Here is a 27,775-nt window from a genome sequence, read left to right on the forward strand (position 1 = left end):
TATTTTAATTGAGATTTTAATACTAAACCATCAATTGCCCCAGCACAACCAATGGGGTTTTGAGTTTAAAACCCCTTACCAGGGGGTTTTGAGTTTAAAACCCCCTACCAGGGGGGTTTGAGTTTAAAAACCCCTACCAGGGGTTTTGAGTTTAAACCCCCCTACTAGGGGTTTTGAGTTTTAAACCCCCCACTTGGGGTTTTTGCAGTTAACCCCCCCTCTTCTATAAAACAAAACAAAACAAAAATGCAAACGAAAATCCCCTAATTCCAAGAGCACAGTTAAGGGAGATTTTGATTTTAAAACCCCATCTTCAATATAAAAAAAAGTTAATTACGCACTCAAAATGTTATGAGCGTAGCTAAATGGGTTTTGACATTTTTCTGGGTGGAAAGACATGCTCCAATTTGATTCCCATTTCTGTAATTCATCTAATTCTTTTTGTAAATATGTGTCTTGTGTTGTTTTTATTGTTCTATATATTATGCAATCGTCTGCAAATAATCTGACTTTTGTTCCTGAAGTAAAATTAATGCACTTTGGTAAATCATTTATGTAAATTAAAAATAATAGTGGACCTAAGAATGTTCCTTGTGGTACACCTGAGTTTATTGTTATCGGTGTTGATTTAGAGCCATTTATTATTAGCCTACAGTTTGTTCTCTCCCTATCAGAAAATCTTTAATCCACTGATGCAATGGACCACTAATGCCAAAATATTTTAATTTTTTAAGCAAACTATGGTGGTGAACTTTGTCAAAAGCCTTGGAAAAATCTAGTAAGATAGCATCTATTTGTTCACTATTATCTAAACCTTTTGAAAAATCACCAATTAGTCCTATTAGTTGTGTTTCACATGATCTATATTTCTTAAATATGGGGTGAGGACATTATGTTTGTCTAAGTGGTTTATGATGTTGCTACATATTATGTGTTCTAGGATTTTACATGTGATGCTGGTAAATGATACTGGTCTGTAGTTTCCTGGGTCAGATTTTTCTCCTTTTTTAAATAGGGGGGGGGGGGGGGGGGGTGACATTAGCTTCTTTCCAGTCCTTTGGTACTCTGCCCTGGTTAAAGGATGCCTGAAAGAGTATTTTGAACACTGAGGCTAGCTCATTGCTTAGTTCTTTGCCACCCTATGCTCCCCAGGGAGTGCAAAAGGATTAAGTAAGTCATTAGCTTGCTACGCACCGCACATAAAACTAGCACAGGGCAACACGTAATAGGGCCTAATAAGGTCGTCGCTGCATTATCTATGTAGGGTTGGCCTAGCTCTAATCAAGTCTAATTTAGATCTAGACTAGTTTCTATATCTTTTTTTCCTGCTCTTTAATGGAACGCTTTGCTAAATATATATATACAGATTTCAATTAATTAGATATAGATTATAGATTTAGATCCAGACTTTTAAATTCTTTTTTGAAAGCTTAAACTTTACGGTATAATATAGTTAGTAGGAATCATCGCGCCTTTTTTTAATCTTCATTATGGGCTAAAAGTAGTTTGTTTCGTTAAAAAGACAAGCAAGTTGATAGTTAGATCAAGTAAAAACGCTGTTCCTGTTTTTAAATAACATTTCTAACAGAAGTGTTATTAACTTCCGGTTTTAACACGTTCCTTTGTGGTTGACAGTTTCAATAAAATTTTAGTCTAGATTTTCTTTTTAAATAAATAAAAAACGTAACTATGCAAATTACAATAACAACTTTGTCCGATCAGCTATTTACTATTGATGTTAGCGAAGATTTAGAACTGGAAAATTTCAAAGCATTATGTCAGGAAGAAACAGGTGTCCCCGCTAAAGAAATGTCGATAGTGTGGAACGGGCGACCTCTTCATGACGACAAACTGACATTGAAACAGTACGGAATACAAAATGGAGAGGTAGTACTTGTACAGCACATACGTGGTCAGATCTCACATCCTTCAGGTATTAATCCGTGAGCTATCTAATCTGTTTAATGGCTAATTTTATTTACGCACTCGGTCCAAACACTTCTATGCCCAAAAAAAAATCAGTTTGACTTAAATACTCAGAATACATACTCATGATACTGTTTAGAGTGACTTAGACTTAGAGTCTTAGACTTAGAGTACTTACTTAATAATTTAGACTGAAGTTAAACTTAAACGTCTTAGACTAGACCGCGCATTATTTGGTAATGGCAATGGAATTATAATTATAATAATTATTAATGGTAGACTCTAGCTAGTCTAACTCTAGGACTAAATTTAGATCTAACTCTAACAAATGGTTTGATGTAGAAAAGAAAATTGAGCACCAAAATGTTCTAAGATGTTTTCAAATAGGCATAAATATAGACAAAAAAATGAATGCACTTATGACTTATATTTATTCTACCTAAAATGTTAAATTAGGTCACTCACTGGGCTTGTGACTTCTACACTGACCTAAGTCTTGCCTAAGACTGTTATTTAAGTTTATAAGTTTATTTATAATAATTCATTCACATTGTGTGTTAAATGCTTGAATGTTTTAATTTATTCCTTTCAATAAATTTCTTATACAATTGAGATCTTGTCCTTGTAAAGCTAGTCTAGATTATAGATGTATGGTAGATTCTTAGAATATAACTAGATACCGACTGTCTGGAACTAGAGTAAAGTGCGAAGTTCGAGCGTGTTAAGCCCGCTGGCAGCAATTTTCAAGTTTGGATTTTTATAGCACCGTAACGGTCTAACCTATGAAAAAACTGATGGTATCTCTGAATTCCTTGTCCTTTTTTCTATAAAAATAGATCGGATTTAATGTATCACTAGGCTTAGTTAAAATTAAATACTAAGTCAAAGAGGTGTAGGGTAAGTATCGCCACGCGTACTTTTCCTCGAGCAGATTTTTCCCCAGTTAGTAAGCTCGATCGGGTTGATGGAAGGTTCGAACAGATCAAAGAAAATATATCTAAGAACATGTTTTAGTATTTAATTTTTACCATAAAGTCATTTTCTTTCTACTCCAGCGCAAGAACACCATCCATTGCACCATTTCCCACCCTCCACAACTTCAAATAGTCTCTTTGAGCTGATGAGCCATCAGACTTAAAAATAGCCCATTACCCATTTCCTTCACTACCGGGTAGTAAAAAAGAATAATTCCACACCTCCTGAGTTTGACCTCACCATGAACTTAGTCTTTACAAGGAAAAGGAAATAGGATATGTCGGAAGTGAAAAAAAAAGGTGCATGCGCAGTAGCAATATAGTAGTAATTTGGTAAACATTCAAATAAAAAAGTTATAGCAATAAAAAGTGAACTGTTCGAACCTCTTGTCCAATTGGGGCTGCTCGAACTTCGCACTTTACTCTAGGTCAAATTTTTTTTTTATTTGGTGAAGGTTTAACTTACACAAAAACTGAAAGCAGATTCTTATTATTCAACTAAAGGACAATAAAAATAGCTTTGTTCCTTTGTATTACCAACCATAGTCAAGATTTTGTTTTAAAATAAATTGGGTCACTTCATGATACTTCATGCTCCTGTATTGAATGCAATTTTTGGGCTTTCTCCTTCATTTGAACAGTGAGCACCTATGTAATAGCTAATAAATAATATCTGTGTTACTTAAAAATTATTTAGATTGTATTAAAGAAGTAGATTCACTTTTGCAATATGTATTTATAGTCTATTAGTATTTCCTCTCTCTCTCTCTCTCTCTCAATATATATATATATATATATATATATATCGTTTATAGTTTATTTAAATACCTATATAATCTATGTGTAGAAACAGACAGAAATAAATTTATATAGATTATAGATCTATAAATTAATTATTATAATTTAATAAACATGATATTTTCAACTAGGCTACATGTATTTTCTCTGTCTTTCTTTTAATTTCCATCCAAGGACCCTATTCTTGTTTTCATAATTTGGATGTTCGTTTTATTACCACTTAACACCCCCTCCGTCCCATAGATGTTTATAATTCTTTTCATGACTCTATCCCCCTTCCCTTCACTGCCTGTTTGATAGTTTGTGACACTACAAGCTTAGTGTATACCTCTCCTCACCGCCAGCTCATCTGGCGTGATCACCTGCAGTGGGCATGGTCTCTGGCTTCAAATTAGCAGCCCATACTTTTTCTTTCATTCATAAATTTTATATTCTAGATATCTCGATCTAGGTCATGTTTATTCATTGAAAAAAATCATAGATTTATTAATCCCAATAACATTTCTTATTACGATTTTGCTTGTTAAAATGAAGGAGAATGAGCTGAATTCATTATTATTTGTTTGGACACCCCCTTTTTAAATTTTAGCTAACAGTATAAATGTGATTGGAATGTCTTTCTAAAGATGTTGGGAAGTTTATTTTGATATGCCCATCAGCCTACGATCAAACAGGCTCATAATACAGCCTTCATCCCTTATATGGGTATGAATTGCTGGGGGAGGTTAAAACAATAGCTTTACATACATGGTTACAGAGAACCTAAAAAACTGCCATCTGCTTTGGAAAAACGGAACAAAATTACCTGAACTTATCTAAAATTGGACATGCGCAGTCCCGAATCGTCGATTTTTGCTCCAAACTTAAAACAAATGAATCATAAACAAAAAAAGGGACGTGTTCAAGGAAGGAGAATTTGATGAAGTTTTCAAAATATAAGAACCTCTAGGTAGTTCAATATCCGCGTATAAACACTATTTACTTTTTACTTTCTATAGTTAAGTTCCTCTTCATTCATGTACAATTTAATGACCAGTAAAACAAGTAAACTTTTGAAGTATTTAAAAAACTCAAACATGTTTTCACTCACTTTAATTCTTTATTAGTTGTTTGAGAAAGAAGTTGTTACAGTACTAATAAAATAAGTAATTATCTATTATTTTATGTTCAGGCTGCCTAAACCAGATATAAAACAAATCTACAAAAAGCTGTCAAAGTTCTCTCATCTAAATGTACAAACAATAGTGCCTGGCATTCATTTTTTGTATATATGTGTGCAGTAAAACTCGTGTTCTGTAATTAATATGCACATCAAAATAGAATCTAAGGTCTCTATATAAGAATTATGTGTATCAAACAATCAAATATTCTGTCATTTTGTGTTCATTTGCCTTGACTTTGGAAATTTTAAAAAGATATAAAACCTTTCACCAACCCACCATCACCATTTTATTTTAGTTCAATGGGAGGAATGTTTTCAAGTAAAATTCTTGCTTTTTACCTGTGAAGATATGATGTTAGAAATTTACACAACTATAAACTAGTGTAAACTTAAGCCTTAGACTTTTCAGTTACCAGATTTGAGACCATTGGGTTTAAAATGACAGCATTAATAACATTGTGCCAATGTGTTTGAAATAACAATTAATTAGAATTTTAGCTCATAAATGTATTTCTTGAAGTGCTAGTGCAAAAAAAAAAAATAAAACAAATATTTTTTTTTTAAGAACTACCAAATATTGATTTTGGAAGCATAAATTTGCCAGGATCTGGACAGTATCCTTCAAGAGGACGTGAAGATGACCCAGCATTTATAAGAAGCATGTTGTTGAAAGATCCTAGTCAGATAGCACTTTTAAAAGAAAGAAACCCTCCATTGGCTGATGCTTTGCTTAGCGGTGACATGGGTATGTTCACAAGTATTAATGTCTAAATTTCACTTAACACTACGTAAATCTCCCACTTAAACAAATCTTCTAAAAAAAAATATTTATTTATATGGGAAACAATGGTAAGAATGCACATATAATCAAAATGTATATATGTAATGCACAGTGCTTCTATTTTCAAGTCGCCTTTAAGCTAGCTCTGTTGCTCATTAATTTTTTATTTTTTTTTGACTTGATATGTTATCTATTTTTAAAAAATTTGGCCTGAATTGTAATATTTTTAAAAGCTTATAACTACTCACTCTGTATAGTCAAAAGTTTGTGCACATTATTTTTCCCCACACCCAATCTCGGATTAAGCTGAAATTGTACGCAATTTTACCTGGCAACCGAAGAATCAATATAAAAAAATAGAAATTAAACAATTAGTTAATTAACTATTGGTAATTAGTTATTTTGTTTTGGAATCTTGAACAAGGGAAGAAATCATACTTTGACAGATGTGGTGGTATAAGTTGAATTAGACTCATAGAGGACTTAAGCCCTGGGTGAACATTTTTTTATGCATTTCAAAAACGATCTTGTTAACATTCACCAAGATACCCCCTTCTTCCTTCCCCTTTTTAAAGTATATGTTTATACCTTTTCTAATTAAAATGAAGATTATAAATTTTAAAATTAAAAAAAAAAAATATCTTTTAAAGTGAAATTTGCAAAAGTATTTGAAGAGCAGAGACAATCCAGAATAAAAGAGGAGCAAAAAAGAATACAACTATTGAGTGCTGACCCTTTTGATCCACATGCCCAGCAGCAGATTGAAGAATCAATATAAAAAAATAGAAATTAAACAATTAGTTAATTAACTATTGGTAATTAGTTATTTTGTTTTGGAATCTTGAACAAGGGAAGAAATCATACTTTGACAGATGTGGTGGTATAAGTTGAATTAGACTCATAGAGGACTTAAGCCCTGGGTGAACATTTGTTTATGCATTTCAAAAACGATCTTGTTAACATTCACCAAGATACCCCCTTCTTCCTTCCCCTTTTTAAAGTATATGTTTATACCTTTTCTAATTAAAATGAAGATTATAAATTTTAAAATTAAAAAAAAAAATATCTTTTAAAGTGAAATTTGCAAAAGTATTTGAAGAGCAGAGACAATCCAGAATAAAAGAGGAGCAAAAAAGAATACAACTATTGAGTGCTGACCCTTTTGATCCACATGCCCAGCAGCAGATTGAAGAAGCTATCAGGTATGTTGAACAAAAATACAAGAATATTGTGCACAAAAAAAAAACTTGATCATCTTTACCAGAGGTTGGTAAAAAAAAAAAAATTTGCCTTACTAACTTTTTGACTATTGATTTTTATTTAATTTTTTTAAAATTTATTTATAAACAAATAATAGTTATCCTAAAGTAGTTGAGTAAATTTTATCCTAACACTCATTTCCTAGTCCCTGTCCAGATTACTTGTGTACTATTAAGTTGATTGTGTGGTGTACTTAGTAACTATTATGGTTACTCTACTACTTTAATTCTTTTCCTGTCACAAATGGTGTGAAGCTATGCTGTGTGCTGGTTCCAATACTGTTCAGTGTAATGTTCACTGCCATGTTAATAGATGTCTTCAGTAAATACAATTTTGAAATGGACTGGTCAAATGCATCTAACTTTAGTAAATTTTGGATTTTAGACTGTTTTATGGTAAATATGCTATCCTATCAAATTTTCAGAATTTAAGAAAAAGAAAATCGATTCTAAACAACCCTGTTATTGTCTGCCTTTGTAGTATAATAAATATATTAATAGGACACATGCTCTCTAATAGCCTACTAAATAAGCTTCAGGGAAAATACTTTTTTTTAATTAATGTGATTATGGTATATGGTAACACACAACTTCTTAGGAACAGATGCTCTCAGTTCCTTGTAGATTTGTTAATTATTTATTTTGACTTAGATAAATTTACTAAGTAGTTGGTTTTTTTTTTTTTTTTTTTTTTACTGAAGGAAGTCATATATATATATACATACATGCATGCATGTTATTGCAGTATATGAAAAATAAAATTTAAGGGTCTTATGTTACCAATGAGAAATATTAGCATGCTAATCAAAAGAAAAATATGCCCACAAGAAAGTTTTGACGGTTTCTGCCTTTATGTCATCAGGTTGTGATAAGTGCAGTCTGTCTAACAAGTTCACATTGCACTTTTCCCGGCCTGTTGCTGTAAAGTCATAACATCATTATGTTTATTATCATATTATGTAACTTTTTTTCATCTTTTCTTTTTATTTTAGTCTTTGCATGTTTGTCAAGATTTTGTGAAATCTTACTAAAATGTAAACAGTGTGATCTTGACAGGTTTTGGCAAGTGCAACTTGGATATTTGTCTACAAATTGCACTTACCCCGGCCTGTTTGGATAACAAGTATTCTTCTGTCTTTTATAGAGCTATCCATCAGGAAAAAACAAATTAAATGTTTTTATTTCAAATGTATAATAAGTGTAAGGTGTATTAATTTTTTTTTTTCAGTTGTTGTCTTTTTGGCACAGAAGAAAGGTCATGAAATGTGCAATGTGTTCCTTGTACAAATAAACTCATATTGCACTTTTCCAGGCCTTTTTTTACTGTCATCCTTTTTTTTTTTAAGCATGATTACTTTTTCTCTGAGACGGAGAAGGAAAGAGACATCATTGACAAATATTGTGAATACCTCATTTGTTTGATGATTGGAATGTGACTGTAACTTGTAGGTTTGTAGTTGTGCAATATTGTTTGGTTTTCAAATTGCACTTCGACCGGCCTGCATGGTGCATGTCCTACCATCAAGTAAACCAGCTTTTTAAAAATTTTAAATTTTGTCTTTTTATTTTAAGCAAAGTTATATGAATTTTCCCTTTTTTTTCTCAATAGTTTGAAATGTAATGATGTTGATAGGCCATGCCTGTTGTAAGCCAAAGAAGCTACTAACATTAGAAGGTATATTGTCGATGAAGTTAATATATATATTTATATTACATTCTTTTACAAAATAGAATGAAAAATATTGAAACTAACATGGAAACAGCCATGGAATTCGCTCCAGAAAGTTTTGGTCAAGTCCATATGTTGTACATTGATTGTAAAGTTAACGGACATCCAGTGAAAGCTTTTGTTGACTCAGGTCTGTATATTTTATTTTGAATAATTTTTTTTTATTTTATAAAAAGTTGTTTTTTTTTAATGTAATACTTTAATATTTATGATATATATACATATACACACAGGGTTTCTAGCGCTCTTAGAATATTTTAAAATTTTGTCCACTCCCCTAAAATATTTTTAAAAATATAATGTTGCTTATTTTTTGCTAAACAGTGTGGGGAAAAAAGCAGTGTATGTAGGCATTCTGATTGCATGACGGGCTGGCTTTTCTTGTGAACCGACCAATGACGAGTCTATACTGCCTTTCTCCCATTTATGTGCTTCAGCATAACCTTGTGATTGAATACAGCCTTGGCTCAAGCTAGCGTTTCACCGGGCCCTCTCACCTAAAATTTACTAGTTTCATGTGTAAAGTCTGTAAATTTTAGTAACTACTTAGATCTCGATCGAGGTTTAGCTAATGACATTGTCTAGATTTAGAGTTTAGTTACATCTTGTGAAGATAATTCACAACTAACCTGAAAACTACATGAAATTTAGTCCATTTAATTACCTTGACATATCAAATGTCTAGATTTATGCTAAATCTAGTGAAGATAATTTACACACAGCCCTGAAATGTCTGCGTTATTTTAGTGACTTAGATGAAGAATCTAGATCTATGGTAGATTTACCTTTACCTATCCCTTAGTCTATTGGACCATTGGGGCACCATGCAAGACTCGCCAACTGTCTTTCTCCATTCCTCTCTCTTAGTTAGAACCTCTTTTAATGGCAACGGCAGGCCCGTCCATTCTTTTATGTTGTCCTCCCATCACTTTCTCTGTCTGCCTCTTCTTTCTTTTTCCTGGTCCTGTTTCCTGAAGGAAAGTCTTAGCAAGCCATGAAGATCTTTTAATATAGCCATAGATTTTAAGCTTGCGTTTGTTCACAATAGTTAGCAGGTCATTATGGGGTCAACAAATAGTTATCCTAAAGTGGATGAGTAAATTTTATCCTAATGCTCATTTCCTAGTCCCTGTCCAGTTTACCTGTGTACTATTAAGTTGATTGTGTGGTGTACATTAGGGCCAAACAATTCCACATTCTCAACCTGAGTGTTCCACATTCTGGATATTGGGGCAGGGCCAGTCTTAGGACACTGCAACCTATGTGGCCGCAGTGGGCCCCGCACGAATTCTAGGTGTAAATTATTAAAATAAACCATTTTAACTTATTATAACAGGGTTTCTGGAATTCTGAAATTGTAAATATTCAAAAAAGTGATGAAAATCTCCTGAAATTATTAAAATCTTCTGAAAACTGACGCAAATCTCCTTAAAAACAGAAAATTGTCATTTCTGGGTGTCATTCAAAATGACAAACGTCTATCCTACTAGCAATTAAAAAAACGACATTGTCAGCATTAATTTAAAAGAAAAGTAATAAGGCGAATTTTGACCAAAGCAACTTCAAATTCTTAATTTACTTTAATAGTCACTGGCATACAAATATAGATCTAAATATATCTCGACCTCTTAAACAATAACAACGAAAGCGAAATTTTGCTAGTCTATAGTAAATCTCAAAGGCAGATCTCATTGTTTATAGGCTTTTGTTGGAAAACCATCATCTACTTTAGATGGCTTAATTGGATTAATTTGACAGTGATTGTGTACTTAGTTAAAGTATGAATAATATGCAAAGACAAATTTATTTTCTAATACAAAATCTTAATTTTCACTTATCCTTATCACAACCAAGAATAGGCCCCATGCAATCAGTTTTGCATAGGGCCCTGCAATCTGTAGGATCAGCCTTGATTGGGGGTAGTATGTGTTAGCCAGGATTCTTTTTTCGGGAGGGTGGGGTTGGGGGGGGGGTATGTCTCTGTGTGTACATAATATAACATTCTGACCCTTCATTCTTTAGGAAGTTGTTTATTGTGCCCTAGAATAGGTTCTTCCTGTAGTTAGTGGGAAAACTGTACACTCCTGGCCTTGCCAGCAAGGGAGTCTGGGAGAGTGCTGGGAGCTCCCCTAGCGCTCTGCCCCGCTGCCAAGCACTATTTCAGTAATTTAAAGCCTACAAAATGCATATTCTGAGGTATCTACTTGCATTATCTTGCTATTAAAAAGTTTTATTTAAAAAACCGATTGTGCTGTTCTTATTGACTTAGATCCTCCCGCGACGTTCAACACATTGGGCAGCAAGCCGTTTCCACAAAAATCTGGCAATGTCTGAAGCCTCTTCACTCCTGCTCTGAGGACCTCCATGAAAGTTTGGCGCCAAGTTGCACTAGGATGTCCCTGTTGGTGCTTACTTCCTAATAGCCTCCATGTCATCGCAACTCTTATAATGTGTAATTCATTTTGACGGAGAACATGTCCCACAAAGCTCATGCAATGCTCTGTCACAACCTTATTAAGGGGTCGACTCCCATTTCAGCATAGGATTTCCTTGATTGAGACCTGAAATCCGTTTTAGCTATCTTTGTTGAGCCACATATAGTCTTTTTCAATTTTTGGCAGACTTTTAACTGCACTTAATGGAGCCCAGCCACTGGAAAAAATGTGTAACCTCTCTTGGCTACGCTCTTGGAAAGGTGACTGTAGTTTGCTTGTTGGGGAGTTGTTTTTTTTAACAAATTCAAAACCTCCTAAGCTGGGCTCATAGAATTTGGTGACTGTACTTTGCTTTAGAATAATATTAAAGAGAGAGGTTTTCAACCTCAAAACTCTCTGTTGGGGGATTTTAAACTCAAAACCATCTGGAGGGGTTTTAAACTTAAAAAAAAAAAAGCCATCTGGAGGAGGGGGGTTTAAACTCAAAATCCCCCATTGGCTTGGCTACAAAGAATTTAGTGTGTAATTTGCTTTTTTTTAAAATATTATTGAAGAGGTATTTTTTAGCATCAAACCCCTCTGTAGGGGGGTTTAAACTCAAATCCGCCAAATACACTCATAGCATTTTGAGTGTGTAATTTGCTTTTTTTTTTATATTGAAAAGGTATATTTTAGCTTCAAACACTGCTTAAGGGGGGTTTAAATTGAAACCCCCTTTGACTACGCTCATAGATTTTATAGTGTAATTTGCTTTTTTTTTTATATTGAAGAGGTTTTTTTTTTTTTTTTTGCTTCAAACCCCACTGGAAAAAGGGGAGGGGGGGTGTTAAAACATAAAACTCCCTTTGGTTACCCTCATAGAATTTGAGTGTGTAATTTGCTTTTTTTTTTTTAATATTGAAGTATTTTTTAGCTGTAAAATCCCCTTTGCCCACGCTCAGAGAATTTTGTGTGTAATTTGCTTTTTTTATATTGAAGAGGGGGTTTTATCGTAAATTTCTTTTTTTTTGGGGGGGGGGGGGTTAAAATCAAAATGTTTCTTATTTTTGCTCTTGGAATTTGGGGATTGTCGTTTGCATTTTTTTTGTTTTGTTTTAAAGAAGAGGGGAATTTAACTGCCAAACCCCCTTGTAGGGGGTTTAAAACTCAAAAACCCCCTTGGCTGTGCTGGGGAAAATGATGGTTTAGTATTAAAATCTCGTCTAAAATAAACAAAATCAAAGCAAAGAAATCAGCCACTAAATTCAGACCTGGGGGGGGGGGGGGTCTATTGCCTATTGGGGTAGGCATGTCTGGATTTAAGTCTAGGTCTTATGTAGATTTAGTGAAAATATTTCGCACACATCTGTATAAAGTCTGTACAATTATTTCTGTCGTAAAAGCCTGGGAAACTACATAGTTGAAAAAGAAATTGCACTCAAGAAAAAAAACGCTCAAAAGGTCTAGTCGCCAGTCTCTTCCCCCCCCCCCCCCCCCTCCCCTTTAAAACCATTATTCAGTAAGTAAATGTTAGCGCCATTCTCAGCTCTCAGCTTAATAGTTTGCCATCTCCCCCCGCCTCCTTTTAGCATGGAGTCCTTCTTAGGACTAACATAGTTTGCACCCCAAAAAAGTTACAGATCTAGGCCTACATTTCAAATTAATGCTAGATCTAGATTGACTAGATTTAGAATTAGAAGGATCAATACTTTTATCTACTTTTAGTCTGTTGCCCATTCTTTTGACTAAAAATAGTCTCTTTTACATACAAATAGGCCTATATATTACAGTATCTGTTTATGAGAATTTAAGCGGTTAATAAGATAATGCAAGTATCTATAAGATACACAAGAACTAAAAATGTACATTTCCACCACAGAGAATATACATAATAAAGGAATCTCTAAGAATCTTTCTTATAAAAAAAAAGTAATAACAACCTTTTGTAATGTTCTTAAATAAATCTTTGAAAAAAAAAAAGGTTGTTTGAGGTTTCAGGATGACTGTCAAGTTGTTACTCGATTATAAGATATCTTTCATTACATTTTCTGTAGACTTACCACAGCTGATGATATTGTTTCTATTCTGGGTGGGATGTTGGCAATATATTTATTATTTCCACATTCAGGTACAAATGTTTAATTAGAAAAATGCATAGTTTTCTGTGTTGTACAATGTATCGCACAAACAGGAGACACACAAATATACATTTATACGTTTTAAAAAATTCTATAATCTCCTGAAATTTTGTCATGTAAAGTGCTACTAACCCTGTATATACATTTTTAATTTGTGCTTTGTTTAATTTATATAAATTTTAGAAATTTGTATGGATTTTATGTAATCTAATAATTTATCTTAGCATATTCTTTAATTAAATAATCATTCATATAATAATTTACGAACAACAAATCAAAATGATGTCTAAATTTATAATGTCTGGGAACCACAAATCTAAATTTCTATCAAAAACACTTAGACTCGCTTTTCATCATTGGAATCATTATTATTAGTACTTAAAGAATAACAATTAACCAATGACCCTTAAGGCAGGTGTGACACTTTTAAACACCTATTTTAGTTTTAGAAGAAAAAAAATGGGTGGAATTGTAGGAGACTTTTTTTTTTAATCAAATTTATTAGTGCTTTAAGCATGATTAATCAATTAGTAGATTTCTATTCATAGCCAAATCTTGATAGGAGGCTTTCTTTGTGGAGCAGGGCTCACCAAACCTAGTTTTCTTTTCAAGGCTTTTTGGGTCCGCCCAAACTCATACACCCATTCATAGGTGCGATGTGATTATAGTCACAATTTTTTACTGTTGAGATTAATGATTATTATATGATATATGTAGCATAAACTAATACAAAATTATTGATTTATTAATATTTATGTATTAATCTATTACAGGTGCCCAGATGACAATCATGAGTCAACAGTGTGCAGAAAGATGTCACATAATGAGATTAGTTGATAGAAGGTGGGAAGGTGTTGCTAAAGGAGTGGGAACACAAAAGATTTTAGGACGTGTACATTTATGTATGTTTTCATTTCTTTTGGTACTTTTTGTAAACTTTAGATGTAGTGTGTTAATAGAAATGATTCAATTAGCATATTATTAATGATTTATTAAATCTTACCTTTGCTTAGCATATTTTAGGACATTTTATTACTAGCTTACTAACCAGTTTTTTTTTTTACTTTTGTAGGTCAAATTCAGATAGGCAATGTTTTTCTTCAATCTTCCTTTTCAATATTAGAAAATCAGCCTATGGATATGTTGCTGGGTTTAGATATGCTCAAAAGACATCAGGTATTTTGTTGTTGTTGTTGCTTTTTTGTTTTGTCTTAGACAACTTTACTAGTTTTATAAAGGTTTTAAAATGTCTCAATACAAATAAATAATAAAATAAATATTAGCGTATATTTCTTTAGTGTGTTATAGATCTTAAGAAAAATCAGCTTGAGATAGGAACAACTGGGACAATAACTCCATTCTTAGGAGAGGCAGATCTTCCAGAACATGCCCGGCTCAATCAACCTGGAAGTTCACATAATCAAGATGATGACAGGGATTTGGCAGAGGCTCTTTCAAAATCAGCACAAGAATCTGGTGAGTCTTGCATTAATTATTTCTGCCTCTTTGAAAACCTTAAGTCTAAAGAGTTATTACTAGGACTGTTTTATATTAACATGTTAAAGATATAAGTATTTGAGCTACATCTACGTAATTTTCTTGCTCCTTTGATATAAGTCATAAAAGGCCCTGCTGGTGGAGAGTGGAGATTTCAGTGCTTCCTGGCTGTCATTCCACCACTTCAGAAAGAACGTGTGTGGTGTAAAAATTTAATGAACATTCATTACTTAAATTTTGATTCCAAACATGAAGGAACATGAAATGCTAAGAGATTGTTAATTAGCTCTATTCCTAAAGTGCATTTCAATGTAACAGTACTATGTAACAAATGATGTGTTTGTTAGGTCTCGACCTGGCTAATGTACTAAATTTGTGCTATTAGCAAGGTTTCCATGGCCTCCTGAAATTCCAGAATGTCCTGGATAGCTGTAATTTTTAAAAACTCAAAAAGTCCTGGAATTTTAAAACATCTCTTAGAATGTCTTGGAATTTTGCCTATCGAAGAAAAAAATTTGGCACCATTGCATTCGAAATTAGCGTTTCAGAGTTAGTTCAGAATTTGTTTACTGCTCCTTGACAATAGATAGATCTAATCTATAAATAGTATTGTTATCCGAAAGATTTTTCAATGAATGCCAAAATTGAAAGCTTCATTTGAATCGCAAAGGTTTAATCAGATGCGATATTGTTGTTTGCCCTTGCTTTAGGGCCCAAGACCTCTTTGGTATGCTTCAGTCATTGTAGCAAAGATATGACACCAGCTGTTTTCAAAAAATGTTCTGTTACAGCACTGCTTAGTGTAGATTTGACAGACACAAAAAAATCTTCTGAATTAAAACTAAAGCCAGGGCTGGGGATGTTTTTAAAGTACTTGATGGAAAGCAGAAAGTTTCTGCTGACAACAGTTCTCAAACTCATTAAAAATTTCCATTGAAGAATGCTATTCTCCAGAGTTTAAAATGGCAAAAGCCCAAATACCCTTTGCAAGATTTTGATAGCTCCTTAAATGATTTATATGCCACTTTAAGCATCTTGGTTCTGCTTGGCGGTATCAGAGCAGATGACTCTGATAGCATTAAATTTGAATTTACACAATGCTCAATTCCATTTTAACCACAAGTTCTGCTGCATTCCAGTTCTTCAGTTTCATCTCTGATAGACTTGATACTTACCTGGGATACTGGGTTCGAATCTTGGTAAAGACTGGGATTTTGAATTTCTGGATTTTAGGCCGCCCATGAGCTCACCCAACTCTAATGGCCACCTGACTTTAGTTGGGGAAGGTAAAGTCAGTTTGTCATTGTGCTGGCCATGACAGCCTACTCATTAACTGTTGGCCATAGAAACATGTGACTTAATATCATCTTCCCTATAGATTGCAAGTTCTGAAAGTGGGAACTTTTATATTATAGTAAACCAAATACCAACTAAAGACTCATCAAACAAAATAAATAAATGTTGGTTTAATAATAAATTAAAGAAAATTTGGAAACAGAAAGAAAACCTATTTAAAAATTTATACAATGATGGGAATTTTCCGAAAATTTCTTCTGATCCAATATTGTAACAAAAAAATCCCGAAATTTGCCCGACATTTAAAAAAAAAAAGAATTTGAATACTTTTTATCTAGATCTAGAGCTTCTAGACTTCAACTTCAATGGCCTCTATGACAATGGCTGCTTGAAACTTCATTGCAAGCTTTTGACAAGTAGAGTTGAGAGCATCATAATGCCCGGCCGCTTTTTGCTCTGTTGTTACGATGGCCCCTACATTTTTTAAATTTGAACCCTGCCTGCCGACTTCCATGAGTTCAAATGGGATTAGATTTAGACGTCTAGATCTATTATAAGATCTAGATCTAGTATTATAGACATAAGGATGTATACATAGTGAGTTACTGATACTATATAATAGATAATAATATATTGCCAATATTGGATCTAGTGTCTAAACTCACTAGAGATCTAGATCCAAGTTATTAGAATTAGATTTAAGTAGATCTAGATTATAGTATTATAGGTAGATCTAGACCTATAGTGAGAAATATTTATTAAAGGTTTTTCTATTTAACTAATAACTAATCATTACAAGTCTAATGCTTTAAAAGCACACTTCTTGTAAACAACTTGTATCAGCATGAAAAAGAGTCACATTAGGAAGCCTCAATATATGCAGTTTTATACATTCTCTTCCTCTAAGCATTGCTCCTCATCTGGTTGTTCTTGCTTGTCTTGCTTAAGAACTCTGCAGAGATTCAGCAGCTTTCTCTCAATTGCTTTTCAAAGCATTTTTTTGGTGGACTTATGTACAAAGTTTTTAAAATAAACAGTGATACATAAACAGAAGTGTAGCTCATACTTTTTAGTATTTCCAAAACTTAAGCATGTTTTGATTTTAAAACACATTAATTCTTTATAGTTGTTTGAGAGAGAAGTTGTTACAATACCTGTAAAGCATTTATCTATTTTAGAATGCTTACACTGCCTGGACCCAGATATAAAGCATCTGCAAATAGCTTTCTCCTCTCACCAATATGTATAAACAATAGTGCATTGCATGCATTATGTGTGCAGAAAAGCCTATACAGTGTAATTATTATGTTATACAACATTATTTAAAGAAAAATATTAAATATAATTAATTTTGCATGAATAATGGTGCAAATTTGTGTAATGAATGGAAGTTGCCGTGACAGGCCAGTTCAAAAACACCTGTTTTACAAAATTTCCTAAAATTTTTTCAAAGACTGTTCCCATCACTGTTTATAGAAACTAAGGCAGGAAGAGTCCATAAAAGTACCTTAAAATAAAACACCTAACCCAAAAAGTTACCAAACAGCTGCAGACTGAATACATAAATAAAGTAATATTTGAAGATAACAATGAAAATTTATGATCGTATATTTAAACTAAGAAAATGGAAACAACAGAAGTATCCCCATTATAAAGTGAAGATAACTGAGCACATAATGAAAATGAAATTAAAGCTAACATTCTTAATAAATATTTTGCCTCAGCATTCTCAGCTGCAGGAGACAAAGACATATTAATGAATTAAAACAGAAAACATCAATTTTCAAGAAAAAGGGATCCAAAAATTATTAGCTAGCATAATACCAAATAAAGCTTCTTGACCTGGTGGTATTCCAGCTAGATTGTTCTAAGAATTAAGCCACCAGCTAGCAAGTGTTCAAAATATTTTTCAGGCATCACTTAATCGGGACTGGAAAGAAGCTAATATCACTCCCCTATTTAAAAGGAGAAAAATCTGATCGGGGGAACTGCAGACCAGTATCTCTTCCCTTTAGATAAGCTTTGTTTTTTAAAAAGGATTTTAAAAAATATTTTGCTTGTTTCATAATAGCTCCTTATATTTTGATTGTTTCTTTTTTTTAATTTCCAGCTGGCTCATCGTCTAGTAAAACTCCATCTACCAGAAATCAGCCATCTCCATCTCCCCATCAATTTTCAGAAGAGGTTGTTTCACAGCTCATGAAAAATGGTTTCAGCAGAAATGCAGTCCTTGAGGAGTTAAGACGTTCTAATGGAAATGCTGACCAAGCCTTGGCAACCTTGTTTTCAAAATCATTTAGTATGCCTTGATGTTTTGCTCTTTCTTTTAATGTGCATTATATTGTATTTATTGTAGGGTCATGCAGTTATCAATGATGAGTTTTATAAAGCCTTCAGATGTCATTGACTTTTATTTTATAACTTGGCATTTCATTTTAGAAAAAGAACAAATAATACAATAACAACTCTCGTATTGCTTAATCAGTTTTGCTGTTTGTTTACACATGTTTACTTGAAGTAGTTTTGAATGACACATCCTTTCTTATAATAGTACAATTTTGCTGGTCCGGTATTGTGTTATGTTTTACTTCTAGGGAATTGTACTTCTTTTTTTTTTTTTCTATGAAATATAAGTATAGTGATATTATTCTACACTATTCATGTATTGTCACAGATAGTCGTATAATAGCTAGCTTAAGAATCATTTTTATAAGATCATAACATTACGGCTTAAAAAAAAAATACTTTTTTTTTATCTACATAATTGCTTCCATTTACCATAATAGTTTTAGCAAAATGTCATTAAATATTTTGTTTCAACAAAAAAATAAATGCCTTAAACTCTATTTTTTTACTTTCTCAACAATTTTATTCTTACAACCCACTATCTCTGCTTAAAACAAGGTACAGTTAGCTTGAAACATCACTAATTCCTATAGTGTTCAACGTTTTACTGTATGCAGCTCAAGAATGCTTGGAATATTAAATGTCAGCTCTAACTACCTTGCTAGTTTTGTTCAAACAGGGCTTTAATACAGTTCAACCAGTTTCTACAGCTTTTTCACACAGTGGGTAGATAGATTTAAAGAGAAAGAAACTTGTTTTGTATATATTTTAAAGTGCTTAGTAAAGAAAACGTTCTTTAGTGGTATTACTATTCCCCATTCTATATTTAATGTACATCTTAAATAAAAACTAATTATTTTGTATGAGGTATAAATAGTTCATTACATTATTGTAGTAAAAAAAAAAAAAGAAATATTAATTTATGTGATGACATTACTAAGCTTTGATTTATCCAAAAAGCATCACTGCTAAGTGTTGATCAACTTTTGTTGATGCTTTCCCTGCTCTGCTTCAATTATTCCTATCTTAAGGTTCTTATTTGAAGTCTGACTGTTTACTTATCTTGTTTGTATCACAGACAGATCAGAGAAGCCTCCACCGCCATGCAAAATTCAATAATTTTTTCCTGTAAATGCTAATAGTAAGATTTCCTTTTTCAATTTTAGTTTGTTTGTTTTTTTTAATGACTAGTTTGACTACTATGAATGAATGTGTTGTTTATTCTGTTTGTTGTATTTATATTTTTATATTTCACTATTTCAAAACATATCCTTGTGATTTTTTTTTTTTTTTGTTGAAAATACTTCAATGACTTTTCATAAGCACATATACAAGTTGTAAATATTTGATAAATGTGCAAACTATGCAATAAAATTGTCTGGATAATTGTGGTCAATATTTTTTTTTTATAACTTTTTTGTTATTAATATTATTTACCAAGATACAAAATCTCTCTTTTCATAGCAGTTAAATTAAAAAAGTTTTTGGTTTAAATTTTCAGATATAATTAAAAGAAAACTAGGTTTAAAAAATACATTGTTTAGTTAGTGCTAATTTCATTTTATTGAGCAATAGTTTTCTTTTTCCAGTTAAAAGTTGTTCAGCCTTTGGCATTTTGTATGTGTGCTTACTTAAATAATTTGACATGGTACTCAATTCAGTAGCTCTTGCATCCATTTCTTTTTGTATGTGATTAAGACTCATGAGTTAAATCCTAGTAACTGTGAATAGAAAAAGTCTTGAGCATGTGATCACGACCATGTTTGTGTCCTAACCATTCTTTTGATTAGGGAATTGTGCAATACAAAACTTAAAGAGTCAAGATAAAAATTCAAATGAAGTTATTTTTTTAAATTTTGAGCATAGGTAAACGTGTCTAACTCGTATTTGAAATATATAACTCCGTTTGTAATGGTTAAGTTAGTTAAGAGTTAATAAAATTATGTGCACAAAATGGTTTTTACATTTGCTTATCTTACAAGTAGATTGAGAAGAAAACAAGTGACATGTGGAGATTAGTGTTTGTGTGTTTGATAGTAACAAATTGTACTACAAATGGTTTTGAGATTTACACATTTTTTTTTACTGTTCACTTTGTAAGTAGTTTCAAGCATGGATAGGTTTGTATTAATGTTAAGCATGTATTATTTCATTTCATATTTTATAGCAAAGTTATTAATCTTGAAAAATAGTAATACTGGGATACTGTGAAGAGTGCAGATTATATCTGAAAAATATTGTTTCTTTAATATATATTTTAATTGACATTGCTCCAAATATGTTTTTTTAAAATAATAGGTTTTAATGCTTAATTTTCCTCATGCCAGAAAGATGCAGTATGACATGTGTATAGTGGTGTATTTAATTTATAGTAGTAGAAATGAATTTGGTTTGTATTGATCAAATGATTGTCCCATGAAACTGTTACTTCTCCCTGTACATTGTACACTTTGTTGATCTGGACATTTCCTCTCATGTTGACGAAGTCTTTTATTTGCCTGTTTTTACATTCATTTTGCTTTGTAGGAAAATGATAATGATGGGAAATAAATTGAAACAGACTATTATAAAGTTCGTCTTTTTATTTAGTAGAAAAAGTAATAAAAATGTAGTAACTGCAATCTATTTTGTTTAAAACAAACTACTACATGCATACATTTCATTTAATATGCACACACATTCGTCCTTGACATTCCTTCTTTCACAGTTTAAATCAAATGTTTCAATAAAACTACAGATGCTAGAAGAATTGAGCTCAATCCTAAAACAGAGGCACTCTGTGGATAAACAAACAAATGAGTTTTAATTTAACCTTTTATTTCTTGTTAGGCATTAACTATATGCTCAAAATCACACCATTAATAATTCTGTTTTCTTGTCGTTAAATACATGTAATGGCATTTATGTACTTCTGTTCGGGATTAAAAAGGGGGGGGGGGGACCACGTGTTAGGTATAAGTTCACATTTAATGACACCAAGTGAGACTGAAAAACTAGATCCATCTCTGACAAAGGAACACTCGTCTCTACTTCCTGCTCATCAATTTGCTGTCAGGTAGCTTTCAGTGGAAACCTTGAACTGGGAGATACTAGTAATCTTTTCGTCTGCTAACAAAATAATCCCTCTTTCCCAAATCTTAAATGGTGGTGTTAGAAATGCATTGTTCAGTGAGAAGGAAATGTCAGTTCTTTGAGGTGAGAATTTAGCTGAATTCACCTGTTACTATTGTAAAGTACATTTCGTTTTATTGGAAACTAACACTCCAGAGTTTGAGATTCTCAGAAATAGACTTGTCCATGTACTCAATAATTGTCAACCATTCCAAATGTTAGTAACGGCATGTATTATAAATGTATTGTTGAACTAATTCTAGACAACCAAGTTCCATTAACAATTTCCCGACTGGCCAAAAGAAGAAACATAAATTTCATACCGAGTATCCCGGATGAGGTGGTCCGTGATGGCCTCCACCATGTCCTCCTCCTCCATGGGGGTCACCGTGTACCCCACCGTGGATGTCTCCACCATGTCCACCGCCATGGGCGTCGCCATGTCCACCGCCATGGGCGTCGCCATGTCCGCCACCATGGGCGTCGCCATGTCCGCCACCATGGGCATCTCCATGTCCTGTGCTGTGAGAATCTCCGTGTCCACCTGCCTGTGGTGCTTCGTGCCCCCCCTACATTAAGAAAATTTGATTGAATACTGGAATTGAAATATTACCATGTGTAGTGGACAGTGGACACTAATATTTTGGTTTAGAAAGTAGAATCATAAACATTACAAATATCACGATAACTTAATGATGTCGAGTGTAATGAAACTAGACCAGTCCCCCAAGAACCAAGAATTTTGAATGAGTATACCGTTGAAAGAATTGTATCGCACCTGAATTCAACTAAGACTGTTGGTAACTTGGGTATAGGACTGTTAATGGAAAGTAAGAGAGATTGGTTATGTTGGCCAGATACCCTGGGTTGGGTGAGGGTTTTTTTATATCTCACTTGGGGGTGGGGATGGAACAAAAGCCAGTAACCCAGCCCAAAAAGTCTGCCACACCGACATCAGTGCCTCGTTAGTTTGAGTAGCAGTCCCTGCACAGAACGTGGCGGTTATAATATAGGAATATGAGGTAAATTTCCCATGGTTAGCACTGCCCTCGTCTGGTAAGGTTTAGTCTTGTGCATATGCGAACTTAAAATTGAGGTTATAATACAGAACTTCTACTTACCTCAACGCCCCCTTCACCCCCTCAACCCACAACAACAAAAAAAAAAAGTCCTACGTAAAATCAATTTTTTATTTCGGCTTCTCAATTCATTCTATACTGTATTTCGACCCCATCCACACACACACAGACAGACGCTTTCACACTTTTTGGCCCATTTTTTTTTTTGTATTAACAAAACTTATATCAACTCACTGTTTGTCTGGTCAAATGTTTATACACGTTATTTCTCCGACACCCAATCTCGGTTCTAGCTGAAATTTCGCACAATTATTCTTTTACCTAACACCACAAGAATCAATAAAAACAAATTACCAATTAGTTCATTAATTCTTGATACCTCGAGCAGACCTTTTTTAAGAAAAAAAAATTGAATTGCTTTTGAAAATGCAACACCGAAACCTCTCCCAGATGATTGATTACAAATCAGAATAAATGCAGACGATGTGAAGGTCAAGCTGTTCACATTTAGAACATCTCTAAAGAAACTATGTGCCAGAAAGTCCTTACGTTATGTTTATGTGTGTTTCTTTGGTTGTCATACTTTTAATCCGTGAGGTTGAGCGTTTCATAATTTTTGTTTACCACAAATATATTTTCAGTTGAGAGAACAGTCTTGAGATGACGGCCATTGATTTACAACCACTTGTCTAAGGGCTTCACTCGTGTATTTAGAACCGTTACAACTATTCAACATAAAATAAGCCTTAACAGAGATGGCATTAGAAAGCAACAATTATCAACTAGTTCAGTAATTTTCTGAAAAGCTTAGTGAATAAGTGTATAGACCAATATGTGGCATACTATGTTAATGAACAACAAAATAAAATGCCCATTAACAGCGTGTAGTTTGTTTCTTTGTTCTTTGTTCTTATTCTATACACTAGAACATTGTTTTTAAACTTCTCCCCAAACGAATACATTTACGTTTCCCCTCCCCTGATGGCGCGCTGCAGATTTTTTGTCATTGGAAAAAAAATAATTACAAATACTTTTTAAAAACAAAGATTGGATCGATTGAAGGGAGACCACAGTTCAATTGCTGTCATAGCTCTCAATATAGCAAGCGTTATCTCCTCATAGTTTGTGAAAACGCTAGGCCTAGAACTTAGAAAAATTAGGTTTAAAAAAATCTGAAAATACCAACATGTTAGTAAATCCGGTGGATTATTTCATTAGTACTTCAACTAGGAAGTTTTCGACTTTGTCTTCTCCCGAGATTTGTAAAATTTCACATTTCTATCAAGTCTGTCCGTTTGTACTGCACACATTAGTTCTGACACTTCCCATTCTTGTTGTTTGCACAATTCTTCATTGTCGATAACAACACAATAATAAATGTAGAAAAAATAACCAGTTAGCTTAGACAATAATCACAATAATGTAGAGAATTGGGTCGTTAATTAAAAAATTTAATAATAGACTAAAACCTTTTATCTTTAAAAGTACTTGGATAGCTCAGTGGCAAAACACGTTGGCCTCCCATCATGGTGGCCCGTGTTCAAATGTCGATTCGAGCAGACCTTTTTTTAAAAAACAAAATTTAATTGCTTATGAAAATGCAGCACGGAAACCTTCTTCCCAGATGATTGATTTCAAAATAATTGATGCAGCCTAGGTCTTATTTCATTCCATATATGATATGTTATTGTTTTTTTTTAAAGTAGGCCTACTTTTTAAATGTAACTTGTTTCTTTGATTACGAAGGTTTTCGAATCAGAATTCCAAGGTGAAAACAATTTAACGCATAGAAGAGAGAATGTGGTAGGCCTAATACTAGAGTTATACCTACACGTAGATTTATATAGATAAAATATAAAATGAAAGCATACTCACATGCCCAGTATCATGTCCACCTGTGAAAGTAACAACATTTAGATTATTGTCTTTCTTTCTAGAGATTATCTTTCTGAGACTGGACCTACTAACAAACGCTTGGCCTAGGCCTACTACCAGAGTGAACACAATTTGATGTGCCTTTCTTCAGCCATCATCAATAGTGCTTGTTATGGAGTTAATCTCAAAGCTATAGAATACCATTATGAAATGACTTTTCAGAAACATTAATATAACCTATATGGAATACCAGGAGTAATTTGAGCTGTTATAGTATTTATAGTGCCTACATGTAACATATGTAACCTACATACATATAACGATACAAGCTTTTTGATGTGTCTTTTTCTTTAAAGTATTAAATGATTTTTTTAACACTGTAGCATTTGCTAGTTTATTATAAACATGAAGTGAACAGGGCCGGCCCTAGCAATGTGCAGGGCCTAAAGAGTGGGTCTCTCTGTTGTCGAATATTGTGAGCTAAATGATGTAGGCTCACTTTGTACTGCCAGAAGGTGGAGCCTTGGGCGGCAGTACCGACTACACTTCCGGCCTTGTACGTTGTATATGTACCGGTCTAAGTATTTCAAGAGCGTAGACTTACCCGAGGACAAGCACTGCAAGACAAGCTGAGACACGAGCAGTAGTAGGACAATCCTGGTCATCTTGACCTCACAGGCACCAAGCTTGGCACAGTCAGAAAATATTCTGAAAATATTTTTTTTTTCGATGGGGGAAAAAAATCTTGATATTAAATTGAACATTTTTTTTTCTAAAGTTTGCCCTAGTTTTTATGTGTTTACTGGTCAACATTTTTCGTTAAATCATTGCAGCTACTGCAACACTAGTTCAAATACAAGGCCCAACTCACACTTTGTTGTTTTTTGTTGTTGTTGTTGTTGTTTTACATGTTTTGGATGTTCCTTCAGATTTGAAGATAATTACATCCTAGCAGTACGGCGAGGATGGCGGTGGGCATATTCGAACTCAGGACCATTGAACAACAGTCCAGAGCGCATACTACACGACCATGAAGCAATTCAGAAGAAAAACAACAACTATTGAGCTTTGTACCATGCGCAACTTGAAAATATTTGTTTATTTAGACCTAGCTAATGCATAGGGAAATGTTATACTACGTGATAAGTGTACTGTAGTCTATAGGATTTTCAGACGAAAACATGACGTTTTTTAAACAGAATAGTCAAATATGGCGACAGAGTTTGTGTTATTGCACACGAATTTATCTTAGTTATTTTAAGAAAGACTTTGTTTTTGGAAAATTTAAAATTCATACGAATGTTTTCATTATAAGAGTTACAATTGAGGTGACTTCTGTACCGAAATATTTTTTTCCTAGTCACCTATTTCTAACCTTTACTGATATTTTTCTATTGTATAAAAAATTTTGAGACTGTAACTCAAAATATGTGCTTGAATTCTAAAAATGCAGAAAATTTAGAGTAGAATCTAATTGGTTCATTAATTTCTCCTCGCACTTCCGAAATTTTTTGTTTAGAGCTTTGAATTCTAGTTCTGTATCAAAACAAAGTTACAAACATGCCAATTGAACAAAATGTATCACTTACAAATGAGCTTTTTTTAAAATATTATTTTTTGAATAGATGTTTTTTCGGCGGCGATCCTCAAAGTCTTCATCTCAATATGTGGTGTATCTTATCTTTTCAAGGAACAAATCGGTTTTTATATAAGAATATTTTTCAAGTAAAACATTATTCAAAAGGTCCTTTTTAATAGGATGAATAACGCGATGTAGATGTCAGGAGAATGCGTTTCTGCAGCGAAGAATGCAAGAAAACGCTTATAGGCGTCGTGGCTTCGCCCCGGACACCACTGGGACACATTTCTGCGCTCCTCCAGACAACCTAACTGTCAAAAGAAAGGCCTCAACATGGCTGGGTTTTTTTTTTTTGTTTTTTTTGTTTTCTATTATTTTTCGAATAATTTTTTTTTTCGGTGGCCATCCTTAAAGCCTTAATCTATATATATCTTATCTTTTCAAGGAACAAATCGGTTTTATTTGCAATGTAGTAAGGGCCTGTAAATTTATATTAGAATATTTTTCAATTAAAAATTTTAAAAAAGGTCCTTTTTGAATAGGATGAACAATGAGTTGTAGATGTCAGAAGACTGCGTTTCTGATGTGAAGATATATATATATAATAATATATATATATATATATATATATATATATAGATAGATAGATATATAGATATATATATCGCGTATATCGCGTTTATGCTTAGGGTTAGGGTTTACTGGGCGTTAGGATTGGAGTTTGGAAAAAAATCGTCCCCCCCTTCCCCCCACTCCAAAGTTCTGGATCCGCTAGTGATTGATATAGAACCAAAAACATCATATCAAACTCTATCATAGGAATAACTTTCAGATTTTTTTTTAAAAAGGAGTCTTACATTCTAATAAATAAACCACTTTTTGGTACTTCATCTTTTAACACGATAAATACGTTCTATATATATATAGATAGAGAGAGAGATAGATAGATAGATTTACATTTATTAACATTGCATGGTCAACAAGTTGTGGAGAAAACGAGTGACAATATGGACACACTTACCTGTCTGTAACAGGTTCTTCTCTGGGACTACTTGCTAGGCTCAGGGCCTGTAATATTTATACTAGTCTGACAAAAGTATTAAAGACTATGTAAAATGTGTCTCTGGCAAGAGTGATCCATCTCCCAGTAAGTCGAGCTGTCACCGTGGATACGTAAACTTGCCATTTGGCTTTCCTCAAGACAAAGCAACGGAAAGAAGATTTAATTACTGGAGTATTTTTAGAAAGGGCAGAATTTATAATTAGAATTGGGCAACTATTTGTAGGCCTAATAGTTTGTTTTTTTGTCTTCACTCTTTGAATTATTTTGTATGCGTCTTTATCATCTCGGATCATATAGAGTTAAAAATAGTTAGGTTTTTGGTTTTAGAAAAAAAATGTGTTTAGAATGACACATGTAAAAGTAAGTAAACTTTAGGGCTGATGATATAAAGGTCAATGGTTAACGAGAGTGTCATGTGGCCAGCACAACGACCAACTGTTTTTAATTGTTCCCCAACTTATGTCAAGTACCCACTAGACCTGGGATGACTCAAAGGCTCCCTAGAGCCAACGCGCCTCTAAGTAGCCTGAAAGTAACGCAGATTTAAAATATAGATATAAAATGTAGATCTATAACGAGCTACTAATAGCATATTACGATATTAAGAATCTCTACTGATTTATACCACACACAATCTATCTATCATGGGCGTAGCCAGGGGGGGGTTTTGGGGGTTCAAACCCCCCCCGAAATGAAATCCCCCCCCCTTGGGGGGGGGGGGGATCGGAATTTAGTGAATGATTTTTTG

At 33.3% G+C, this 27,775-nt stretch overlaps 2 protein-coding genes across 2 annotated transcripts; one reads left to right on the forward strand and one right to left on the reverse strand.

Annotated features, from left to right (window-relative positions):
- The first annotated feature begins 1,585 nt into the window (after positions 1-1,585).
- On the forward strand, positions 1,586-20,884 carry LOC106072652 (protein DDI1 homolog 2-like). The gene is made up of 8 exons (XM_056007951.1): positions 1,586-1,933; positions 5,426-5,605; positions 6,717-6,843; positions 8,632-8,759; positions 13,955-14,083; positions 14,254-14,357; positions 14,480-14,657; positions 18,085-20,884. The coding sequence occupies exons 1-8, from the start codon at positions 1,690-1,692 to the stop codon at positions 18,282-18,284; spliced, it is 1,290 nt and encodes a 429-aa protein (XP_055863926.1). The 5' UTR covers positions 1,586-1,689; the 3' UTR covers positions 18,285-20,884.
- Positions 20,885-27,139, reverse strand: LOC106072653 (holotricin-3-like). The gene is made up of 5 exons (XM_013233073.2): positions 26,986-27,139; positions 24,990-25,093; positions 24,386-24,405; positions 21,755-22,000; positions 20,885-21,097 (listed from the first exon to the last, which is right to left on the reverse strand). The coding sequence occupies exons 2-5, from the start codon at positions 25,048-25,050 to the stop codon at positions 21,029-21,031; spliced, it is 396 nt and encodes a 131-aa protein (XP_013088527.2). The 5' UTR covers positions 25,051-25,093; positions 26,986-27,139; the 3' UTR covers positions 20,885-21,028.
- Positions 27,140-27,775: the final 636 nt, after the last annotated feature.

This window comes from Biomphalaria glabrata, chromosome 13 (genome assembly GCF_947242115.1).
Source record: "Biomphalaria glabrata chromosome 13, xgBioGlab47.1, whole genome shotgun sequence".
NCBI lineage: Eukaryota > Metazoa > Mollusca > Gastropoda > Planorbidae > Biomphalaria > Biomphalaria glabrata.

Excerpts from the sequence above, each read along its gene's own strand:
- LOC106072652 (XM_056007951.1), top strand. The coding sequence starts at position 1,690 with ATGCAAATTACAATAACAACTTTGTCCGATCAGCTATTTACTATTGAT. Across the intron at positions 1,934-5,425 it reads TCAGATCTCACATCCTTCAG|AACTACCAAATATTGATTTT; the intron begins GTATTAATCCGT and ends TTTTTTTTTAAG. Across the intron at positions 14,084-14,253 it reads TTTAGGACGTGTACATTTAT|GTCAAATTCAGATAGGCAAT; the intron begins GTATGTTTTCAT and ends TTACTTTTGTAG.
- LOC106072653 (XM_013233073.2), bottom strand. The coding sequence starts at position 25,050 with ATGACCAGGATTGTCCTACTACTGCTCGTGTCTCAGCTTGTCTTGCAG. Across the intron at positions 22,001-24,385 it reads GTGGACATGATACTGGGCAT|GGGGGGCACGAAGCACCACA; the intron begins GTGAGTATGCTT and ends TTCTTAATGTAG. Across the intron at positions 21,098-21,754 it reads CACCTCATCCGGGATACTCG|AGTGCCTCTGTTTTAGGATT; the intron begins GTATGAAATTTA and ends GTTTATCCACAG.